Here is a 22,435-nt window from a genome sequence, read left to right as displayed (position 1 = left end):
CTTTAGAGTAGAAACTCCAGGTTCAAATACAATCCACGGATATTATATTTTTCCTTATTTTCTCTGCTACCACAGGTCCTGGGACACAGTGTCTTAAATCAACGATAAAAGCAAATTCAAAGAAAATTCGGAATTTAGAGAAGAGATCATATTGTTCACTTAGGTTTGCAAGTCGCTTAGTCAGTGGGTGAAAAACCCGCGAACGGGTTAAAACATGTTTTTTTTTTTCGATAAAGCTGCAAATACATTTCAGCATTTCCGCCAATAGACTGGTCAGTCATTATTGTCGTATGAGAAAAAAGCACCTTTTACCGGCGCACCTGTCAGTGTTTTCGTCATAAGCACGTTACACATGGGCAAATAGTAAATGGAGGTAATTGACCAATCAGAGCGTACGCTTTACTTTTGCTATGCCAGTATAATATAAATTATTAATAAGGGTCTGCACCCGTAATTCTCTTCAAACTCTAATAAGAGAAAAAGGGAAAACAGCTGTTCCCAGCCTTATCGTTGGAGTTTATCTGGTGAACTAAAGTTGCGCTTGTTTTATCAAATCAAACCTTATATTTTCGGGTAGGTAACTGTTTATTTCTTATCTAATTATATTTTTAATATTTTAAATGAGTTTAGTTTCGTCGGTATCTCGTTGACGCCGTTTTAAAGATAAGATATTGGAAGTAGCATGTACATTTTTCAGTTTTGGTTGCGTGAGTTAATTAATTTGCCATATTAAACATTTTCTCTAAAATACTGATCTATGAAAGATTACTCAGCGTTCTTTTCATGTTTACTACAATTGCTGTCCTTTGCAATTTAATCTTACATTTTCAATTTTCAAAAAAGATGATGCTGAAGTAAAGAACCTTGTAAAGACGATTTACGTTTAAGCATAATAATAATATATAATAATAACAATAATAATAATAATAATAATAGTAAGACACGTGTGAGCGATAGTAGTGATTCGGCATGTAGGCTATGTGGTACAGCGCCGCAGGGCATGGCCAACATCTTATCTTCCTGCCCTGTGCTTGCACAAACCAAGTACCTTGCGGGACATGACGCCGTCTTGAAGGTCCTGTTCTTCGAGATCATCTTTGACTTGGGCCTGATAGACACTGTACCACCGTGGTATTCACCTATCAAGCCACAGTCAGTTTATGAAACAGCAGAGGTACAGGCGTATTGAGATGTTCCGGTATGTGGAGAGTAGCAAGAGCTCAGAGCAAATAGAGTAGACGCTAGGATCGTTAACAAGAGAGATAAGCAAGTGATAGCCTTGGAGATGAGCTGCCCCTGGGTGAGCAACCGCGACAAGAAGAACCCATCTTGGCAAAGATAAAAGTAAGACCTAATAAGCTATTGTTATGAGGATCAGAATTATTTTTAGCTTTTCTGTCATGCAATTCCAGACTTTTCTCGAATTATCTTACAATCTGCAATTTTCCAGAAATTTCTTTCATATGACTCAGCAGTTTCCACAAATAGCACAACTTGTAATATACTATAAATAGCAACAGAACATTCTAGATGCTTAGAGTAAAAGTATAAAAGCGGGCTTGTAAGTAATGGGAAAAACTCTTTCGACCGAGGGCTTACCTTCGTCGGTGGCTGGCTGTGATTGATGGATGCGATAACTAGCTATAACTGTGATGCAGCTATAATCGACGGCGATACCTATGGTGGAGATATAACCTTTGACTTTGCTATATTCGGAGAGAAAAAAAAAAGAAGAAGAAAGAGACGATAGCTGAAAAGGGAAGAAGATAAAGAGTTCAGAGTTTATTATAAGGTCCTTCGTGAGAGTTTGTGTACACAAAGAATCCAGTGAATCACTGAGGAAGGTCAAGAATTGTTCTTTACAGTCCGTGGAACTGGGAGTTCGAAGTTAATCAAGATCAATACCTGTATGGTCGTGAAAGACAGTAAGCCCGCTTTGCTTTACGAACTGCTTAACGATATAATCTTTTAAACGAAGTAAATGTAACAGTGTATAACTAATTAAATAATCAAGTGAAGCTATAATCTTCGCAGTTATGAGCGCAATTTTTGCAATTGCGTATATAGAGAATCCTGAAAAATTCAGGACTTCAACGGGGTTTGAACCCGTGACCTCGCGATTCCAGTGCGACGCTCCAACCAACTGAGCTATGAAGCCACTGACGTTGGGAGCTGATCATTTGTGGGTTCTAATGGCCCCGTGAGAAAAGAACCAATGATGAAATGGTATATGAAATGAATCATATATGAACTACGGATATGAAATCAAGTGAAGCTATGATCTTCGAAATTATGGACGCAATTTTAGCAATTGCGTAGAGAAGCCTGAAAAATTCAGGACTTTAACGGGGTTTGAACCCGTGTCCTCGCGATACCGGTGCGACGCTCTGACCAACTAAGCTATGAAGCCACTGACGTTGTCGCTAATTTGCGTTTTATCGTTAATTTAAAAGACTGAAAGCTTGATATGGATTATGGAAAATGGTGATATATTTTTTAAAAAGACCACCGAGGTCTCGAATTTGGGAATGTCGATTAACCGGTCACTTAACCACTTCACCACCACACCGGCGGTAGCTGCTCGTGGACAATATTTGGAAATGCTGTATTATAACTCGGCAACAAACAATATTAATTAAAGTACACCGCGAAAGGTCTGTTAACAAACTTCACGACAAAGGTAAAAATTTTAAAATCAAAGCTTAGCCTTAATTAATCTAGCTTAGCCTAATTACTCTTTAGCAGCGGTATTCTACGCGAGAATAAAATATATATTTTTTGAGATCTGGCGTCTGGGTCTTGAGTGGTAAAGCAGAAAGAAGCGATTCCTTTAGAGTAGAAACTCCAGGTTCAAATACAATCCATGGATATTATATTTTTCCTTATTTTCTCTGCTACCACAGGTCCTGGGACACAGTGTCTTAAATCAACGATAAAAGCAAATTCAAAGAAAATTCGGAATTTAGAGAAGAGATCATATTGTTCACTTAGGTTTGCAAGTCGCTTAGTCAGTGGGTGAAAAACCCGCGAACGGGTTAAAACATGTTTTTTTTTTCGATAAAGCTGCAAATACATTTCAGCATTTCCGCCAGTAGACTGGTCAGTCATTATTGTCGTATGAGAAAAAAGCACTTTTTACCGGCGCACCTGTCAGTGTTTTCGTCATAAGCACGTTACACATGGGCAAATAGTAAATGGAGGTAATTGACCAATCAGAGCGTACGCTTTACTTTTGCTATGCCAGTATAATATAAATTATTAATAAGGGTCTGCACCCGTAATTCTCTTCAAACTCTAATAAGAGAAAAAGGGAAAACAGCTGTTCCCAGCCTTATCGTTGGAGTTTATCTGGTGAACTAAAGCTGCGCTTGTTTTATCAAATCAAACCTTATATTTTCGGGTAGGTAACTGTTTATTTCTTATCTAATTATATTTTTAATATTATAAATGAGTTTAGTTTCGTCGGTATCTCGTTGACGCCGTTTTAAAGATAAGATATTGGAAGTAGCATGTACATTTTTCAGTTTTGGTTGCGTGAGTTAATTAATTTGCCATATTAAACATTTTCTCTAAAATACTGATCTATGAAAGATTACTCAGCGTTCTTTTCATGTTTACTACAATTGCTGTCCTTTGCAATTTAATCTTACATTTTCAATTTTCAAAAAAGATGATGCTGAAGTAAAGAACCTTGTAAAGACGATTTACGTTTAAGCATAATAATAATATATAATAATAACAATAATAATAATAATAATAATAATAATAGTAAGACACGTGTGAGCGATAGTAGTGATTCGGCATGTAGGCTATGTGGTACAGCGCCGCAGGGCATGGCCAACATCTTATCTTCCTGCCCTGTGCTTGCACAAACCAAGTACCTTGCGAGACATGACGCCGTCTTGAAGGTCCTGTTCTTCGAGATCATCTTTGACTTGGGCCTGATAGACACTGTACCACCGTGGTATTCACCTATCAAGCCACAGTCAGTTTATGAAACAGCAGAGGTACAGGCGTATTGGGATGTTCCGGTATGTGGAGAGTAGCAAGAGCTCAGAGCAAATAGAGTAGACGCTAGGATCGTTAACAAGAGAGATAAGCAAGTGATAGCCTTGGAGATGAGCTGCCCCTGGGTGAGCAACCGCGACAAGAAAAACCCATCTTGGCAAAGATAAAAGTAAGACCTAATAAGCTATTGTTATGAGGATCAGAATTATTTTTAGCTTTTCTGTCATGCAATTCCAGACTTTTCTCGAATTATCTTACAATCTGTAATTTTCCAGAAATTTCTTTCATATGACTCAGCAGTTTCCACAAATAGCACAACTTGTAATATACTATAAATAGCAACAGAACATTCTAGATGCTTAGAGTAAAAGTATAAAAGCGGGCTTGTAAGTAATGGGAAAAACTCTTTCGCCCGAGGGCTTACCTTCGTCGGTGGCTGGCTGTGATTGATGGATGCGATAACTAGCTATAACTGTGATGCAGCTATAATCGACTGCGATACCTATGGTGGAGATATAACCTTTGACTTTGCTATATTCGGAGAGAAAAAAAAAAGAAGAAGAAAGAGACGATAGCTGAAAAGGGAAGAAGATAAAGAGTTCAGAGTTTATTATAAGGTCCTTCGTGAGAGTTTGTGTACACAAAGAATCCAGTGAATCACTGAGGAAGGTCAAGAATTGTTCTTTACAGTCCGTGGAACTTGGAGTTCGAAGTTAATCAAGATCAATACCTGTATGGTCGTGAAAGACAGTAAGCCCGCTTTGCTTTAGGAACTGCTTAACGATATAATCTTTTAAACGAAGTAAATATAACAGTGTATAACTAATTAAATAATCAAGTGAAGCTATGATCTTCGCAGTTATGAACACAGTTTTAACGATAGCGTAGAGAAGTCTGAAAAATTCAGGACTTCAACGGGGTTTGAACCCGTGACCTCGCGATTCCAGTGCGACGCTCCAACCAACTGAGCTACGAAGCCACTGACGTTGGGAGCTGATCATTTGTGGGTTCGAATGGCCCCGTGAGAAAAGAACCAATGATGAAATGGTATATGAAACGAATCATATATGAACTACGGATATGAAATCAAGTGAAGCTATGATCTTCGAAATTATGGACGCAATTTTAGCAATTGCGTAGAGAAGCCTGAAAAATTCAGGACTTTAACGGGGTTTGAACCTGTGTGCTCGCGATACCGGTGCGACGCTCTGACCAACTAAGCTATGAAGCCACTGACGTTGTCGCTAATTTGCGTTTTATCGTTAATTTAGAAGACTGAAAGCTTGATATGGATTATGGAAAATGGTGATATATTTTTTGAAAAGACCACCGAGGTCTCGAATTTGGGAATGTCGAGTAACCGGTCACTTAACCACTTCACCACCACACCGCTAGCTGCTCGTGGACAATATTTGGAAATGCTGTATTATAACTCGGCAACAAACAATATTAATTAAAGTACACCGCGAAAGGTCTGTTAACAAACTTCACGACAAAGGTAAAAATTTTAAAATCAAAGCTTAGCCTTAATTAATCTAGCTTAGCCTAATTACTCTTTAGCAGCGGTATTCTACGCGAGAATAAAATATATATTTTTTGAGATCTGGCGTCTGGGTCTTGAGTGGTAAAGCAGAAAGAAGCGATTCCTTTAGAGTAGAAACTCCAGGTTCAAATACAATCCACGGATATTATATTTTTCCTTATTTTCTCTGCTACCACAGGTCCTGGGACACAGTGTCTTAAATCAACGATAAAAGCAAATTCAAAGAAAATTCGGAATTTAGAGAAGAGATCATATTGTTCACTTAGGTTTGCAAGTCGCTTAGTCAGTGGGTGAAAAACCCGCGAACGGGTTAAAACATGTTTTTTTTTTCGATAAAGCTGCAAATACATTTCAGCATTTCCGCCAATAGACTGGTCAGTCATTATTGTCGTATGAGAAAAAAGCACCTTTTACCGGCGCACCTGTCAGTGTTTTCGTCATAAGCACGTTACACATGGGCAAATAGTAAATGGAGGTAATTGACCAATCAGAGCGTACGCTTTACTTTTGCTATGCCAGTATAATATAAATTATTAATAAGGGTCTGCACCCGTAATTCTCTTCAAACTCTAATAAGAGAAAAAGGGAAAACAGCTGTTCCCAGCCTTATCGTTGGAGTTTATCTGGTGAACTAAAGTTGCGCTTGTTTTATCAAATCAAACCTTATATTTTCGGGTAGGTAACTGTTTATTTCTTATCTAATTATATTTTTAATATTATAAATGAGTTTAGTTTCGTCGGTATCTCGTTGACGCCGTTTTAAAGATAAGATATTGGAAGTAGCATGTACATTTTTCAGTTTTGGTTGCGTGAGTTAATTAATTTGCCATATTAAACATTTTCTCTAAAATACTGATCTATGAAAGATTACTCAGCGTTCTTTTCATGTTTACTACAATTGCTGTCCTTTGCAATTTAATCTTACATTTTCAATTTTCAAAAAAGATGATGCTGAAGTAAAGAACCTTGTAAAGACGATTTACGTTTAAGCATAATAATAATATATAATAATAATAATAATAATAATAATAATAATAATAATAATAGTAAGACACGTGTGAGCGATAGTAGTGATTCGGCATGTAGGCTATGTGGTACAGCGCCGCAGGGCATGGCCAACATCTTATCTTCCTGCCCTGTGCTTGCACAAACCAAGTACCAGCTCATCTCCAAGTGATAGCCTTTGAGATGAGCTGCCCCTGGGTGAGCAACCGCGACAAGAAGACTTCTGAGAAGACCATGAATATGCGCCACTCAGATTGGAATTGAAGCAGAGATACCCAGGGTACGAGATCAACCAGTGCAATATCATCTTAGATGCACTCGGGAGACGGTCCAAGGACGTTAGATTTCCATTTTATTCACTGATTAGCTCATGGGCTACGCTGCGGCGCCTCGTGTTGCTTTTATTGTATATGGCATACAGTCGTTTTTACTGCTTTATAATAATAATAAAGGCAAGATGTAAAGTTAATTAAATGCAATGTTTCTTTACTTTGCTGTAGAGGGGTTATTTTAAATTAAAGTCTCTTTAATAGTCTTAATGGTTTATTCGTCGGTGTAAAGATCTACTCTACATGACATGTCCATTCTTGTCTTAATTGCAAAGGTGCTTACTCTAGGATTGCATATTTCGCTGACTGTTACATAAAGATCACTCTCTACATTTTCATTTCATTCCTGACATCAATGGAGATAACCAGGAATTTTCATTGTTTTTTTAAAATTTCACACCAATTTCTCTCGAGAAAGAAAGAAAAACCCTCTCCACAAAGAGTGGTCAGAATGATAATTATATCTTATACTACCTTTGGTAACTTATTCGTGACATCATTGGATAACATAAACAAGAATTTAAATAAGTTCTTCAGTGAAACGTAATATTTATTAACCCCAAACCTGTTCTCAGCACAGATTGAGTTATGACATATTCTTTTCATGAACACCAGTAGTCGACATTCTTTGGAATTCTTTGGTTCTCATAGAACTGTATTCAAAGTAAAATTCTCCACTGTGTAAAATAAATAAAATGAGATTTTCGATGCACTTGACAGTAAAGCGCGCGTTTCATTTTTTTTTATTTACATGTATTTATGCAAATTATAGAGCAAACTGGTGTCAACTATACATTTTAATTAAGCCAGCAGCCATAATTTCAAATGGACATGAATAGAGGCATATTGCAACGTGTTTGGAAAACAATATTTTTAGAAAGCTGTGAGATTTCAGGGGCACCCAACGAATCTGTTCCTCATATTATTTGTTCCCCAGAGGAATCTTGCTGGCTGGCAGAAATACAGGTGTGTCGATGAGCTGGCTGGGAAATTTTGTTATTGATTGAGGTTTTGCCTGGGAATTACCGACTTTTTCTAGCATTTCAACCCGAGCTGGCTGTAGAAACTCTGAAGACTGAGGACGACTAAAAAAGAAAAAAAAAAAAAAAGGAACCCCTTCCCTCTCCCAGAGAATAGTCACAAACATACGACGGCTGGTCAGAGTGATTGCGCTTGCGGAAAAAACCTGTTTTGTCCCGGTTTTGTCGCTTTTGTTCGGTCGTTTTGGATCGAGGGATTTGAAAGCGCGCGGAATTCCTGGCTGGGAAACCAACCAATTTTATCGAGCTGGCTGGGAAATTTCCTGTTTGTCTTGCTGGGAAAAAGGAACAGATAATGTTTTCCCAGCAACACTGAAAAACACCTGAAAATGCCTTTATAACATTGATTTTCATTAACTGGGGTATAATAATACATTTTACAACAAATTGGTCGTTGGGTGCCCCTGAAATTTCTCTATCTCCGTATGGTGGGCCGAGCAGTAGTTTTGAAATCATCGAAAATAAACAACAGCTGCTGCGAGCTTGAATTGTGTGGGGCTAGTGTCACAACACTAGTTTCTCACGGATGATAGACAGATTTAATTTTTAATTGGGAAAGGGGGTGGGGTTGTGTACTATAGCGATACTCACCGTTACGTCACCTACTGTAAGTGCCAACCAGAGATCTATTTGCTGTCGAAACAAAGGTTCTTTTTATTCATGTGCGTTCGACTCCGGCTGGACCAACACTCCTGGTCTTAAAATATCTTTGTGATTACAAATGGTTCGAATCTTCAAGTTTTCTCATGTAAGGACTCTAATCCATAGGCCCCGTCTCACAATCCTTGTTCAAAAAACTCTGCGAGGTGTTGAAGGTCCCACACATTGATCGAAAAGAGCAGGACATGGAGTTCCCGTTCATCAGCCAATGGCTATTACGTTTAATCCTCATAAAATAAAGGCTTCGCTTCACAAATACTTTGTAATCTTTATGTACAGGGGACAAGAATTTTATGCAAAGATCAAGCGTTGCCCCAGACATGCAAGTGCTTTTGTTTGGAAAACATTTTTTTTTGTTGCTGTTCCTGTTTGTATGGAAAGGAAACAATCACGCCTTTGGTCAAGGTACACAAACAAAATATTGTTATTTTACATTCTTCTTCCCATTTAATGTTCCCAACCCATGACAACAAGTGTAAGAGACAACAGTTTGTGGGGTAATGGGGTAGGAGATGAAGCACTCCATTAGCAGGCTATGAAAAGGTAGGATAGCTAAGTTGCCCGGCAAGAGAGGTCGCGATCTTCTCCAAGGGGTTACAATCCCCAAGGCCATGACAACAAGTTGGCAATGCGAGATTACAATCCTCGCCAAGGCGTTACAATGCCCTAGGCCACAATCCTCTCCAGAGGGTTACAATCCCTCACATGAGAGGTTCTTACCTATCTAGGGTTGCGCCCCCTGGTTTCTATGGTAACCGTGCACGATCAGAAGGCACACAACCCTATTACAGTGAGTCTATGGGGAAAAGGGTGATCCGTATGGGAACACTTCACCCCAACACGTAGTTTATTTCACAATACTGACTAGATGATTATTTGAAAAAGCACAAAGGAGGATTTAACCCTTCATATTAGAAAAGAGAGTCACTGACATGCAAACGTTGCTTGAGTCCATTTTAAAATAGGTCATTAACTGTAACAAATCCACAGATAGTGTACTAGCTACCATAATTCCCCATGACGTGTCCTGGGACATGCTATTGAGGCACCAGGTATGAAAGAGGGAGGGAAGGGAGGGAATTTGAGTGAAGATGCTTCTGAGCTTAAGTTTTTTCGCAATAAAGACAGAACTGGAATGACAGTAGCAAAGGTCGGACTCGACATACTAGTCCAAAGTACGAGGCACCTAGAATGTGATTGGATGAGGTGCATGGTGTGACGTTCATGTGAAACAAGATTGTTCTGTAACAGAGAAAGCCTAGGCTCAAATGCATATCCTTCGCAGAGGTCATGGTTGTCGCATCAACTTTAATTTATAATGGTTTATAAATTGGCTTTGGTGGATGGCTTTTGTTTGACCTGGACTGGTAATTTTGCAATCATTTTTGTGATGCAGCTTAGCAACATGGCCTCCATAGGAGGGAACTTTACTCGAGAAGAGTGGCAACACTTACTTTTTAGTCATGTTGACAAGATTTTGTGGACACCAAAATACAACACTTTTAACTTGCAACTTAAAAGAGAACGAGCCTGTTGCTTGCATTTGTGTAGTTTATTAAATGAGAAATAAGCGCGGTTTTAACCCCCTTGTACCTTTTCTTAGTCAAAGTTCTCAGGCGGACTACAAAGGTAACAAGGCATTGTCTGCCTACACCAGGCCCCGGTTGTTAACATATAGATAGCGCTATACACTAGATAAATGCTGTAATATCCGTCTGCGCAATATCAGTTATGATTTCGGGCGAAGAAAAACCGACTCGTATGTTCTTCCTCCGTTTTTTACTGGAGTCTGACTGTGAATACCTTAACCTTTCGTAGACTGTGATCCAGTGGTGAATAATTCGCTAACATTCTCGAAGGAGAGCTTGGGCTTGCACTGCGTTTATTGGGTTCCAATACCAAGAGGCAGATCATTGATAATCAGCATTGTCGACTTTGATTTCGGGTTTTCTAGTCGGTGTAAAGGATCACGCGGGTAAGTATGAAGTTGACACAGGGAAGTTTGTAGTTAGAGGGTTTGCAGGTCTGCTGATTCATATCACATGAATTCTGAGGAGTGCCCAAGTATAGTAATGATATTAAAATGAAGGAAAAACACGCAATGTAAATGGGACTAATGCACATTTTGAGAAAAAAAAGAATGCAATGTATTTTAAACAAAAATCAAGGCACGCATTATGATATATGATGTATGGTGTATGAAAGTCATAGCATTATTTGATCTGTGGATAAGAAAGGAAAAGAAAAAAAAGAAGCATTTTACTTTGTGCCAGCTGCTCATGAATTTCTAGATTATTGCCAGTATAACGAAGAAGCAGAACACCATACACCATCAAAATAAAAATAAAAATCGATCATCCAAAAAAAAAGGAAAAATCCCTGCACGAAACCCTCGAAAACACTCCCGCCCCTCCCCCACCCCGTCCACTCCCTCTCCCACTTAAAAGTTATCGTTATCACTCGTTATCACATGTTATCACACGTATATTTATTTCTTCAACAGCAACAATTATTTAAAAATTTCTGATGAGAGGAGTGGTTCAAGTAGATTGTACTGTGGTAAAATGAATGGAACCGCGGTTGAAATAACTGGGAAGTATGCAGTGATAACATATAACTCAGCTAGGAGGGAATCAGTGGGCCGCTTTCGATTATACTTCCACACAAGGTCAAGGAGATTAGACAAGACACTAATAGGTACTGTCACAGTTAAAATGGATAATCAGTAGTTACATTGCACGTATTTATACTTTGACAAAATCACTAGAGGGTTTTTTCCTACCTTAGAAATCAGTGCAAACCGTGTAAAAACTATCTTCAAACTCGAAGAAAGATTTCTTTTGAAGAGAGAAATATTCGTATTCAAAAATAAACATCAAATTAAGAAACGAGGAATGCCCATACCTGCACAATGCAAAAAAAACATATGGCCAAAAAAATGTTCCAGCAATCAGAGTATTATTGAATAATATATAGATTTAGCCAAGCCTTAAAGCGGAGCTCCCTGGTTATTTATTCTTACTGCCTGTAGGGTTAGAGAAAATAAAAGGTTTCGAATTGTCCGCGTTTGGATGTTCCCGGTTGCTGCTTTAATAATTAAATCATTTTCTTTGCTGTCTTCTATAGAAAAATTTCATCGCCTAACTAGGGCTATCTTTAAAAGCGGGAATGGGGAATGGGGAACGGGGAACGGGGAATCTTTAAAACGGGGAATCTTTAAAACCGGGAATCTTTAAAATGGGGAATCTTTAAAACCGGGAATCTTTAAAACGGGGAATCTTTAAAACCGGGAATCTTTAAAATAGGGAATCTTTAAAACCGGGAATCTTTAAAACCGGGAATCTTTAAAACCGGGAATCTTTAAAACGGGGAATCTTTAAAACCGGGAATCTTTAAAATGTCCAGAAATACAGTGGACTTGACTTTCCTTAAACTTGATTATTGAGTGAATATTGGTTCCCGTTTTTTATTCACCTTGATGCCCCAGACCCAAGGCCCATGGTCAAGGCCAGCCATCCTCTTTCATCTGAAATTAAAGTTTTTAAATTGCATATTGATTCGTTTATCTACCTGCCACCGAGCGCGAAAAATCAGCGTGAGCTACACGCTAGCGAATCGAAAAAGCATGACCCATAATTTCAAAAACATTTTGCTGTTACATTTTACACCACGTCCGGACATCAGAGTGATGGCTTCTCTTTAGCAATGTTGTCAATAAGCTTTTAGAATATACGAAAATATCACGCATTTAAAACTTTGGAAAGGTTGGCAGCTTAAGTGTGTCGCCAGCAGTAAAAAATCAGACAACCGGGGGTCTGTTTGTTTCAAAGTTTGACAAAGTAAATGACAGCCAAATTAATCCACCATTTCTCAAATATTTCCGGTTTTAATCAAACGGAGCAAAAAGAAAATGGCACAGTAAACCAAGGCTCTATTTCGACTAGAAAAGGGGGAAAGTGGGATTTGTTTTTCTCTTAACAATATACAAACAAAAATGTGTACATGTCAATTGACCCCAAACAGTGCAACAAATTGAAATTTTGTGAATACAGAAAGACGAAGTTAGTGCAAAATGTTGAAATTAAAAATGCTTGACATGTACCTCGAAAAAGATGTTTAAGCGGAAAGTTGATTTCTCCTTTCGAATCGAATTACAGTGCAAAAAAGTTGAGCTCTTGAAACAAGCAAGTCTGGGGTTTTCACTGTTTATCCAATTACTATTTCTAGCATTTTTCCCCAGATGATGTTTTGATCTGTATTCTGCAAACATGTCAACAAGCCCGCGTTGTCATTTTTTGGACCAATCGCGTTCTTGTACCGTTTGTCTGATTTTACCTTATATATATATATTTTTTATTTTTTCTTAAACAACTTGGAATAAATTTGCACTTGTAAATTTTTCATAGATCCCAAATTGTTAGGTTTGTTAGTCTTTGAAAAAATTTAACTCGTGCATTCCAAATTACTCTCGAAATCATGTGATTACCAACACAAAATCTCGTGAAGTGATCCATTTCTGGTTCTTTCAACAACATTTCGCCGACGAATTGTTACTCAGATGCATCTGAGTTTCCCATCTGTCACTTTGGACGGGAGTAACTGTCAGGAAAAACTAAAATATCTTTTGAGGTGTTTACCGACCGACAAACGAGATAACTTATCTCAGACGCGCTGTCTTTATAGGGAAATTCCACTCACTCCAACTAGGCGGAACATTTATTAAAAATTGCGGGAGATAGTGAATTGGTCATGTACTGCTGGCGACACACTTAAGCTGCCAACCTTTCCAAAGTTTTAAATGCGTGATATTTTCGTATATTCTAAAAGTTTATTGACAACATTGCTAAAGAGAAGCCATCACTCTGATGTCCGGACGTGGTGTAAAATGTAACAGCAAAATGTTTTTGAAATTATGGGTCATGCTTTTTCGATTCGCTAGCGTGTAGCTCACGCTGATTTTTCGTGCAGGTAGATAAACGAATCAATATGCAATTTAAAAACTTTAATTTCAGATGAAAGAGGATGGCTGGCCTTGACCATGGGCCTTGGGTCTGGGGCATCAAGGTGAATAAAAAACGGGAACCAATATTCACTCAATAATCAAGTTTAAGGAAAGTCAAGTCCACTGTATTTCTGGACATTTTAAAGATTCCCGGTTTTAAAGATTCCCCATTTTAAAGATTCCCGGTTTTAAAGATTCCCCGTTTTAAAGATTCCCGGTTTTAAAGATTCCCCGTTTTAAAGATTCCCGGTTTTAAAGATTCCCTATTTTAAAGATTCCCGGTTTTAAAGATTCCCCATTTTAAAGATTTCCGGTTTTAAAGATTCCTCATGTTAAAGATTCCCCATTTTAAAGATTCCCGGTTTTAAAGATTCCACATTTTAAAGATTCCCGCTTTTAAAGATTCCCCGTTTTAAAGATTCCCGGTTTTAAAGATTCCCCATTTTAAAGATTCCCGGTTTTAAAGATTCTTCGTTTTAAAGATTCCCCGTTTTAAAGATTCCCGGTTTTAAAGATTCCCCATTTTAAAGATTCCCGGTTTTAAAGATTCCTCATTTTACAGATTCCCGGTTTTAAAGATTCCCCATTTTAAAGATTCCCGGTTTTAAAGATTCCCCATTTTAAAGATTCCCCCATTTTAAAGATTCCCGGTTTTAAAGATTCCCAATTTTAAAGATTGCCACTTTTAAAGATTCCGCATTTTAAAGATTCCCCGTTCCCCGTTCCCCATTCTCATTTTCACGTTCCCCATTCCCTCTTTTTTAGCTTACACTCAAAGTAAATAGCCTTTGGATAAAATTTTGCCAGTCAAGTGCTGAGCATTAACATAACACCTTTGCGAACTCGGTGAGCAATACCGATACCACCTTGCGGCCCCGGTTGAGCAATACCGATACCACCTCGCGCGCTCGGTTGAGGAAATCGAAATTGCTTTCTCCTCCACAACATCTACCAATTTACCACCCTCGGAGACCCAGGGGCAGTCCTTAATAAAAGCTTATATGTGTTGTATCTGAGCCCGAAGGTTGAAGGTAGGGTGATCATGAGACAGGCGTGTTTCAGCTTGAATTGCCTAGTAGACTGATTAATCTGAATTACATTATAAAATTTGATGACAAAAATTACGGGCAGAAACATACTTATTAAAGACAACGTTTCGGTGTCCTCATGACACCATCATCAGGTCAAATATAATATTTTACAGATAACTCGAATATTAATGTTCAAGATTAAGTTCAAATCCCTAGAGGCTAGGTGAAAAGTTTTGCCTTTATCGAGTCACTTTGGATATTCAGACACGGTTTGTGCTCGCGAATAAGGAACATTTCATACACAAGACAATCAAATTTGCATGAGCATTTCTTAAGAATGCGAAAAATGTCAGATGTTATTGTTCTTGATTGATGTTGACTTTGGCTGTGATTGAATATCGAACCAGATCTTTTATGCTCATCGATCCGTTGGTAGAGATGTCGACGCGTGTAACCAACATAGCTGGCATCACACCAGCCACATTCAAATTTGTAAACTACTGATTGTTCGTTGATCAACGCGGGCTTGATTTCTTTATGTTTGAGATCTTCTCCAACTTTTCGAGAAATAAAGACTGGGCTTAAGTCGATGTTTAACAGCTTACCAAGATTTTTCAACTGCTTGCGCACAGAGTCAGCTGATTTTTGTTCCTTGAACGGTAGAACAATTCGTACTGATTGCGGGTCAGGTGTAGATTTGCGTGGAGGTGCTGGTGTTTGTTTGGATGTGATGAAATTGGAGATCATAGAGTGAACAAGATGTTCAGGATATGCCAACTGTAGGAATAAGGTCTTGAGGCGGCCACACTCTTCATGAAATAATGACCAGTCAGATGATAGCTTGAAAGCTCGGTCTGACATGTTTCGCATTCTTAAGAAATGCTCATGCAAATTTGATTGTCTTGTGTATGAAATGTTCCTTATTCGCGAGCACAAACCGTGTCTGAATATCCAAAGTGACTCGATAAAGGCAAAACTTTTCACCTAGCCTCTAGGGACTTTGAACTTAATCTTGAACATTAATATTCGAGTTATCTGTAAAATATTATATTTGACCTGATGATGGTGTCAAGAGGACACCGAAACGTTGTCTTTAATAAGTATGTTTCTGCCCGTAATTTTTGTCATCAAATCCATTACATTATATTATAAAAGAAAAAAAAAAAACAGTGAGCCAAGCAGCAAAACCTCGATTCATTATTGTGCCCCAAGTACTACAAATAGAACGGTCGTTACTAAAAAAAGGAATGGAATGGAACGGATCGAACGGAATATACCGGAATATGCTGGAACAAGGCGTAATGACTCTAGATTGAAGCCGAATGACACTGGAATGAGACGGAATGAACAAGAATAACACCAGAATAAGGCAGGATAATCCAGAAAAACACCAGAATAAAGCTTATTAGGATGGACGGGAATGACAAGATGACAAGTACAAAAAACGTAATTTTTCATGATTCTAGACTGAATGAATGAGGACGCAGAATAGAGAGAATGACAGAAAAAAAAAAGCAGTTTATATTAATAGTCCGGAAGCCAGGACCCTAAAAGAAGGGTTTCGTACAATGATCGGGTAAGAAAAGGTTTGATAGCGGATTTTGATAGAACAAGACCTGCTGATCAATGTCAGCTAGTTAGTAGAGTTGATTTGTGGTATAGATCACAAGTTTAGCGTCTATTTTAATAGGCCACCCCTCTAAATTCATGTAAACGAGGCTGAGATACAAGACCACTGATAATACGTAAATTAAACGTTTATTTTGGCCTGAATCTACAAATATCGTTACACCTTTGTAGGACGAATCTTAATCATGTTCAGATTGCTTAAATTGAGGTCACGTGACCGAACACGTGACAGCTGCAAGGTCAAAAATGGTGTTTTATAGCTTTTACTAACCTATTTTAACGTCTTGATTACCATAAATGTGCTAATTATTCATAGATATTCTGATATTTTATACTTACTGTTGGTACATTACACACTTTAAGACAAATTCTAGCTTATTGAGACTGAAACAATAAAAGAACGACAATTTTTCTCCCATTTCCGTGTCAACATGAAAACGAGGCTCATCCCAGTAGCTTCTGTTTACGGCGTTATCTGCAATTGTTTATCAAGAGAAATCTCTAACATCGTTACTTCTTAACAAATTGTATCCCAATCATGCTCAAACTTTGCAAAGCAAGGTCACGTGACCGAGCACGTGACCTCAGACAAGCCAAAACATCTATTTCAGTGCTAGAAGATGCCTATTAAGTCGCCCGGAACGCATATACGTCGATAATTATGTTATCTTACAAAATCTGTTGTTTGCAATACACTTTTTGTCAGTGAAATGAAATACTGTATAGGAGATTACTGATAGCAATATTTCTGCCTTTATAAATTTGCTCTGTAGAAAATATACGTCAAACATCAAACAACTCAACAGTTCGAGAGCCTTTTCACTCCTCGTCGCTTTCTTCAGAGTCACTTATGCAGGTAACACCATGCGGGTTTTTACATACTTCATCATCTGCCATGCAGTAGCATCCTTCAGTACAAGAAAGCCCTGTGTTGTTGCAGGAGCAGTTTCGCAAGCAGGAAGACGTCTTGCACTTACACGTCGTCAGTTCGAGGAGACTTTCCGGAGCCGGTGCTTTTGTCATTAGCAATGGTAAAAGATGCTTTTCATCCCTCACCCATCCATGACTGTCTGGTGACTCAAGATCTTGCATCGCTTCAAGAGCATGCCTCCAGACGAAGGCCAGGTAGTTTGATCGCTTTAGATGTTGAAGTAGACAATCAGACGTCGGTGGAAGCATTTCGTTTTTCTGCTTTTTCTGGCAGAACATGAAGTAACGCAGCTCATCTACGGGGCTTGCCTTTTTGGATGTCGTATATAGACTGCAAACAAAGGCTTCGCATTTGCCGGCTGTGGTTACGTTCAATTCTTGTTCCTCTCCGAGGTGAGACACGCTATCCTGGTGGTCAGTACTACGACAAAACTATTCCAAGCCTTCTTCTTCCCGATAACCGCCAAAACGCTGGTCGAATCACAGCCCGTGATTGCATGGAATCCAGGATGAGATCTACAAAGCTTTTCACCCAAAGCATGGGCGATGTCATACACTGGAATCATTCGTTGTCGGTCCTTCAATCCGGTGCGAAACCACAATTCTGGACATCCCAAACTTCTAAAGTGGCTAACGCTTAGGATAAGGACATCAGTATCCGGCGACTGGATAACAAGTCGTCTATCTGTTCTTGCTGCGTACTTGGCATGCAATATCATCCTGGTGTCAGCCTCTTCATGATTTGATCGGAGTGCCTGGACCTCTCTGCACTGACCTCTTGTCACAGTCACCGCTTTCTCGCCATCTCTGAAGCCACCCTCAATCACAAGCTCCTTCTGTGGGGGAAGCTGATGTTCACCGAGTCTGCAGAGCGCAGCCGACAGGAAATCGCACAGGTTAACCTGGTATTGGAAATATGTAGCACACATTTGAGAATTGGAATCTCTTATGAATGGTTACACTCAAAGGCAAAAAATGCTGATGTCCAATTCACATTGCTGGTAACGAAACTTTAGTTTAAGTGTAAAACTTCTTAACTAAAATAATCTAAGCCTTACCTTATTCTTGGGATTGGAAATGTACTTTCCCTATTGACTGGGGACTGGAGTGGTAGGACCTCCTATCCGCACTTCAAGACCAACGGATGCTCCTCGTCGTTCACGCTCTCTTTCCTTTATGGAGTTCTCCCAGTATTGGTCAAAGAGTTCATGGACTTGCACATAGTTGTTTGAAAAGAGCGGGGCAGTGAAGATGTTGTAGTACGTTTCAGAAAGATCCCCAAAGGTACTTGTTCCGGCAGATTTTGACATTTGTATGATAGCCATGCGGTCGATGATAACAACAGTTGGATTAGGTAATGCTGTTAGTTGCTGAACCACGTTAACGTCTTTCTCCAGAAGAGAGCATAGGACGCTCTTTGTCCCTTTTCTTAGACTCCCATCTGCGTTTGCGAGTGAATATGGTACTGGAGACAATTCAAAGCTTAGCACATCTTTCAGAGAGATCTGTCGCGTGTTTGATACGATAAGGAGCCTGCCAAACAAGGCCCTGTCTGCGTTAACAGTGACAAGCTTGTCGCTGGATTTGACGTGGATCTTCTTATTTGCGCTGCTGAACGTCTTGATCTTCATGTTGGGTATTGGTTCCCAGAAACCAACGGCATTGCTATTAATACGCTGCTAGACGAAGGCCTTCATTTGCTGCCGGCCTTTCTCGGTACTGTGAACAAGGGTCTGGGCAACATCTTCCGGAAGAACTACTCCAGTAGCAATGTTGAGAAGCGCATCCGAATCGTGATTAAAAGGATTTGTCATCAAGCCTGAAGAAAAACAACTGATCATCTTCTTGACATCTTCTTCGTCTCGTCGAACTCTTCTTGGAGCTGCTTCCTTGTGCGATGCTTGTCCCCCATCTTGAAGGCCGAACATGGCTTTCAGAGCAGATGTAATAGATGCTCGCTTGTGTATTGTTAAAAACCACCGCTCAAGAGCCGACGGACTTTGTGATATCCCGATCACTCCTCCACTTGATTTCGAGTCAGCATTGATCGACTGCTCCAGGGCCATGTCAGTGGACACTTGTGAAAAGGGCTGCCCTGAACGACTTATGGAATGATTCCCCTCAGCAAACTCCTTATAGACTTCCGGGTGAGTTAGTTCCAGTTTCTGCATATCGGCGAGATAAACAGGTAGGTAGCGAGCATAGTTCTGCCTGTCCATGGCAAAAAATTGAGGTAACATTGCTGCAGTACTGGAAAGATGCAACTTCCAATTTCCGGTTCTCTCTGCCTTTAGAAACTGTAAAAGGGTAGTGACCATAGAGCAATACTCATCCCAAAATGCAAATAGGTTGGACCTTTCTTGATTCTCTGATTTAAAGATGGCGAATAGATCCGTAATTTCCGTCAGATCTGTTGTTATCTTTCTCACACTCTCTCGTGCGCTCTCTTTGTCGCTCTCCACCGCTCGAACGCAGTCCACAATCTTGTGCAAAACGGGTTCTTCTGGGATCTTTTCATCCCGTGACTCGTACCAGAGAATAAAAGCATCCCACATGAGACGGAAAAACACTTCTAAACAGAGCTTGTGTGCCCTTATTCCTCGGTTGTAAGATTTCCCTTTCATTTAAGCGGACGTCGAACCAGCAGCGTATACACCTGACTCAATCAAGAGGTCATCAAGTCCAGAATCAGCGAATTTCTTCCCTAAAAGTGAAAGAAAGTTCAGAACAATATGAAATGGGCCCATGCGTACCACTACATTGGAGAACTCGTTAGGAAATCTCCACTGTATTTCCTTCGCCTTGCTATATATGGCAAGGTCAAAGGTTATCACGGCGTCGGCTTGACCCATCGCGGCACTTATCTTCTGTGCATGTTTCAGCACTGTGTATATGGTCGAAAAGTCATTAGATGATCCATCGATCATTGGACAGTAGCCAATATTGCTCACTACTGCATGGCATCTCAGGATAGAGAATGGCGTTAAATCCTGCCCAACTTGGAATTGATTGCTTTTCTCAAACATCTGCAACGACAGCTTCTCCAAATTTCTTGGGACAGAGCCGAAGAAGAGTCCAGATGAAATCAGCTTTTCGAGCGGTGCCTGTTTCATTGTTCAAATCATCATACCACTTCATGTCAACAGAGCCAACGTGATCAGTTACAGCTGGACGTCTTCTTCGAACTGCACACTGTTCGATGTCGTACACCGTACCGGTTGCCTGTAATGAACGTCGCTTTGGTCTCTGTTCTACTGGGCTGGGAGGTGGATCTGGACCAAAGGTTCTTTTCTGATAAATAACCATGGTGGTTGCATGCGTAGTATTCTTCCCGTCGATAGTCTCCTCATTTAAATCATTATTGTCGGCGGCAATCTGTACAAACGAACCAGCCTTTATTACAGTTGGTATGACAGTACCGAACTCTTCAGCCTTGGCAAGAACGTCCTCTGCAATACTTGTATTCACTGCACGCATTTCATCGTAGGAGACGCAATGTCCCATTCTGTTTTGCAGTTCGACAAGCCGCTTAGATGCTGTCAGATGATGAACACATATAGCTAAGCTGGTGTGCTTAGGAAGCTTAACACGTCCCTTAGAATTGCAATGGATGATATCTTGTGCGATACTGAGGATTTGTCGTTCGTCTTCAATTGCGGTAGACTGGTTCAACGCATTAGAGGGTCTAGCCCGCTTATCTGAGACCACGAGCTGCTTGATTAGTAAATACAGAGAGTCCGGGATGAGTTGTCTGGCGATCTCCATGCTGACGTCTTGAGTATTTAAATGGTTTGGTGTTAATGCCTGTACATTTCTTTATCTCTTGTTTGATTAAGCTTGCCACACGACGTATTTCACTTGACTGTGGTGTTTCATTGCCGTCGTTGACGCTTACGTTTCCATTTTCGGGGCTCTGAAATACTGCCCATGCATTTAGAACATCTTGAATGTTAACGGTACTTGCATAGACAAGTTCAGATTTACTGCGGTCGGCTAGCTGATGGAAGACAATCGAAGTGGAGAAATGCTTTTGCAAGCGTATTTTTAGATTTTGAGTGGTGTAACTTTCCGGACTATCAGCGCCTTTTTGTGTGAGAATTTCCGGATATTTGCTTAATAGAGACATCATATCGTATGCTCTGCCTTGTTCGATACCAGCAGCTGGATCAAATACAAGGTCTTGAAAAGCCCTTTCGTGAGGTGAATCTAGGGCTTCTCCTTTGGGCAGGCTAAGCGTGGTTTTCTTACTGACATAAGTAGCGAAACAGTTCTTATGGTACTTTGCCTATGCTGCGATGAGGTCTCCGTTCACACCATTTAAAATGTGTAACATAGAGCTATCTCCTTTTCTTTCAGCCGCTATTCGAATGCTTTCACAGTTGACACAATTGTCATTCTTTTATTGTTTCAGTCTCAATAAGCTAGAATTTGTCTTAAAGTGTGTAATGTACCAACAGTAAGTATAAAATATCAGAATATCTATGAATAATTAAGACATTTATGGTAATCAAGACGTTAAAATAGGTTAGTAAAAGCTATAAAACACCATTTTTGACCTTGCAGCTGTCACGTGTTCGGTCACGTGACCTCAATTTAAGCAATCTGAACATGATTAAGATTCGTGCTACAAAGGTGTAACGATATTTGTAGATTCAGGCCAAAATAAACGTTTAATTTACGTATTATCAGTGGTCTTGTATCTCAGCCTCGTTTACATGAATTTAGAGGGGTGGCCTATTAAAATAGACGCTAAACTTGTGATCTATACCACAAATCAACTCTACTAACTAGCTGACATTGATCAGCAGGTCTTGTTCTATCAAAATCCGCTATCAAACCTTTTCTGACCCGATCATTGTACGAAACCCTTCTTTTAGGGTCCTGGCTTCCGGACTATAAAGGGGAAGTAACAAGGCTTGGAACGAGTAGCGATATGGTCTCACAATTTGCAAAGCGGTCTGCTCACTCTTTGTTCCGGGCGAAGAAAAGAAAAAATTATTTTTCATGTATTATATATTATCAGCGACTTTTTTTCTGTGCTTCTGCAGCAACGGTAATTAGTTTTGTGGTTCGCTGAACTTGATTGTGATTGGTCAATACACAATTGACCTGACAGAATGAAACAAAAATGTTCACGGGTTTTTTGACTTGCACAGTGAAAGCCGCCTCCGAGATCCATTTAAAAAAAACCATTAGAATAAGATTCTGTTTCTTTTGCTTCTTTATTTGTTCACGAAAAAATAAATTACTTCCACAAC

The 22,435-nt window shown here is 39.5% G+C and overlaps 1 protein-coding gene across 1 annotated transcript in view; it reads left to right on the top strand.

Moving 5' to 3' along the window:
- Positions 1-3,255: 3,255 nt before the first annotated feature.
- The window catches only part of LOC137995795 (leucine-rich repeat-containing G-protein coupled receptor 4-like), a 157,520-nt gene continuing 138,340 nt past the window's right edge, over positions 3,256-22,435 (top strand). Inside the window, exons 1-4 of the mRNA XM_068841285.1 lie at positions 3,256-3,400; positions 8,865-8,990; positions 10,404-10,560; positions 11,089-11,282. Coding sequence (XP_068697386.1) covers positions 8,879-8,990; positions 10,404-10,560; positions 11,089-11,282 — 463 coding nt within the window. The 5' untranslated portion in view covers positions 3,256-3,400; positions 8,865-8,878. The remainder of the gene's footprint in view (positions 3,401-8,864; positions 8,991-10,403; positions 10,561-11,088; positions 11,283-22,435) is intronic.

Source organism: Montipora foliosa, chromosome 1 (assembly GCF_036669935.1).
Source record: "Montipora foliosa isolate CH-2021 chromosome 1, ASM3666993v2, whole genome shotgun sequence".
NCBI lineage: Eukaryota > Metazoa > Cnidaria > Anthozoa > Scleractinia > Acroporidae > Montipora > Montipora foliosa.
The sequence above is the reverse complement of the archived record's forward strand: the minus strand, read 5'-3'. Positions and strand labels throughout refer to the sequence as shown.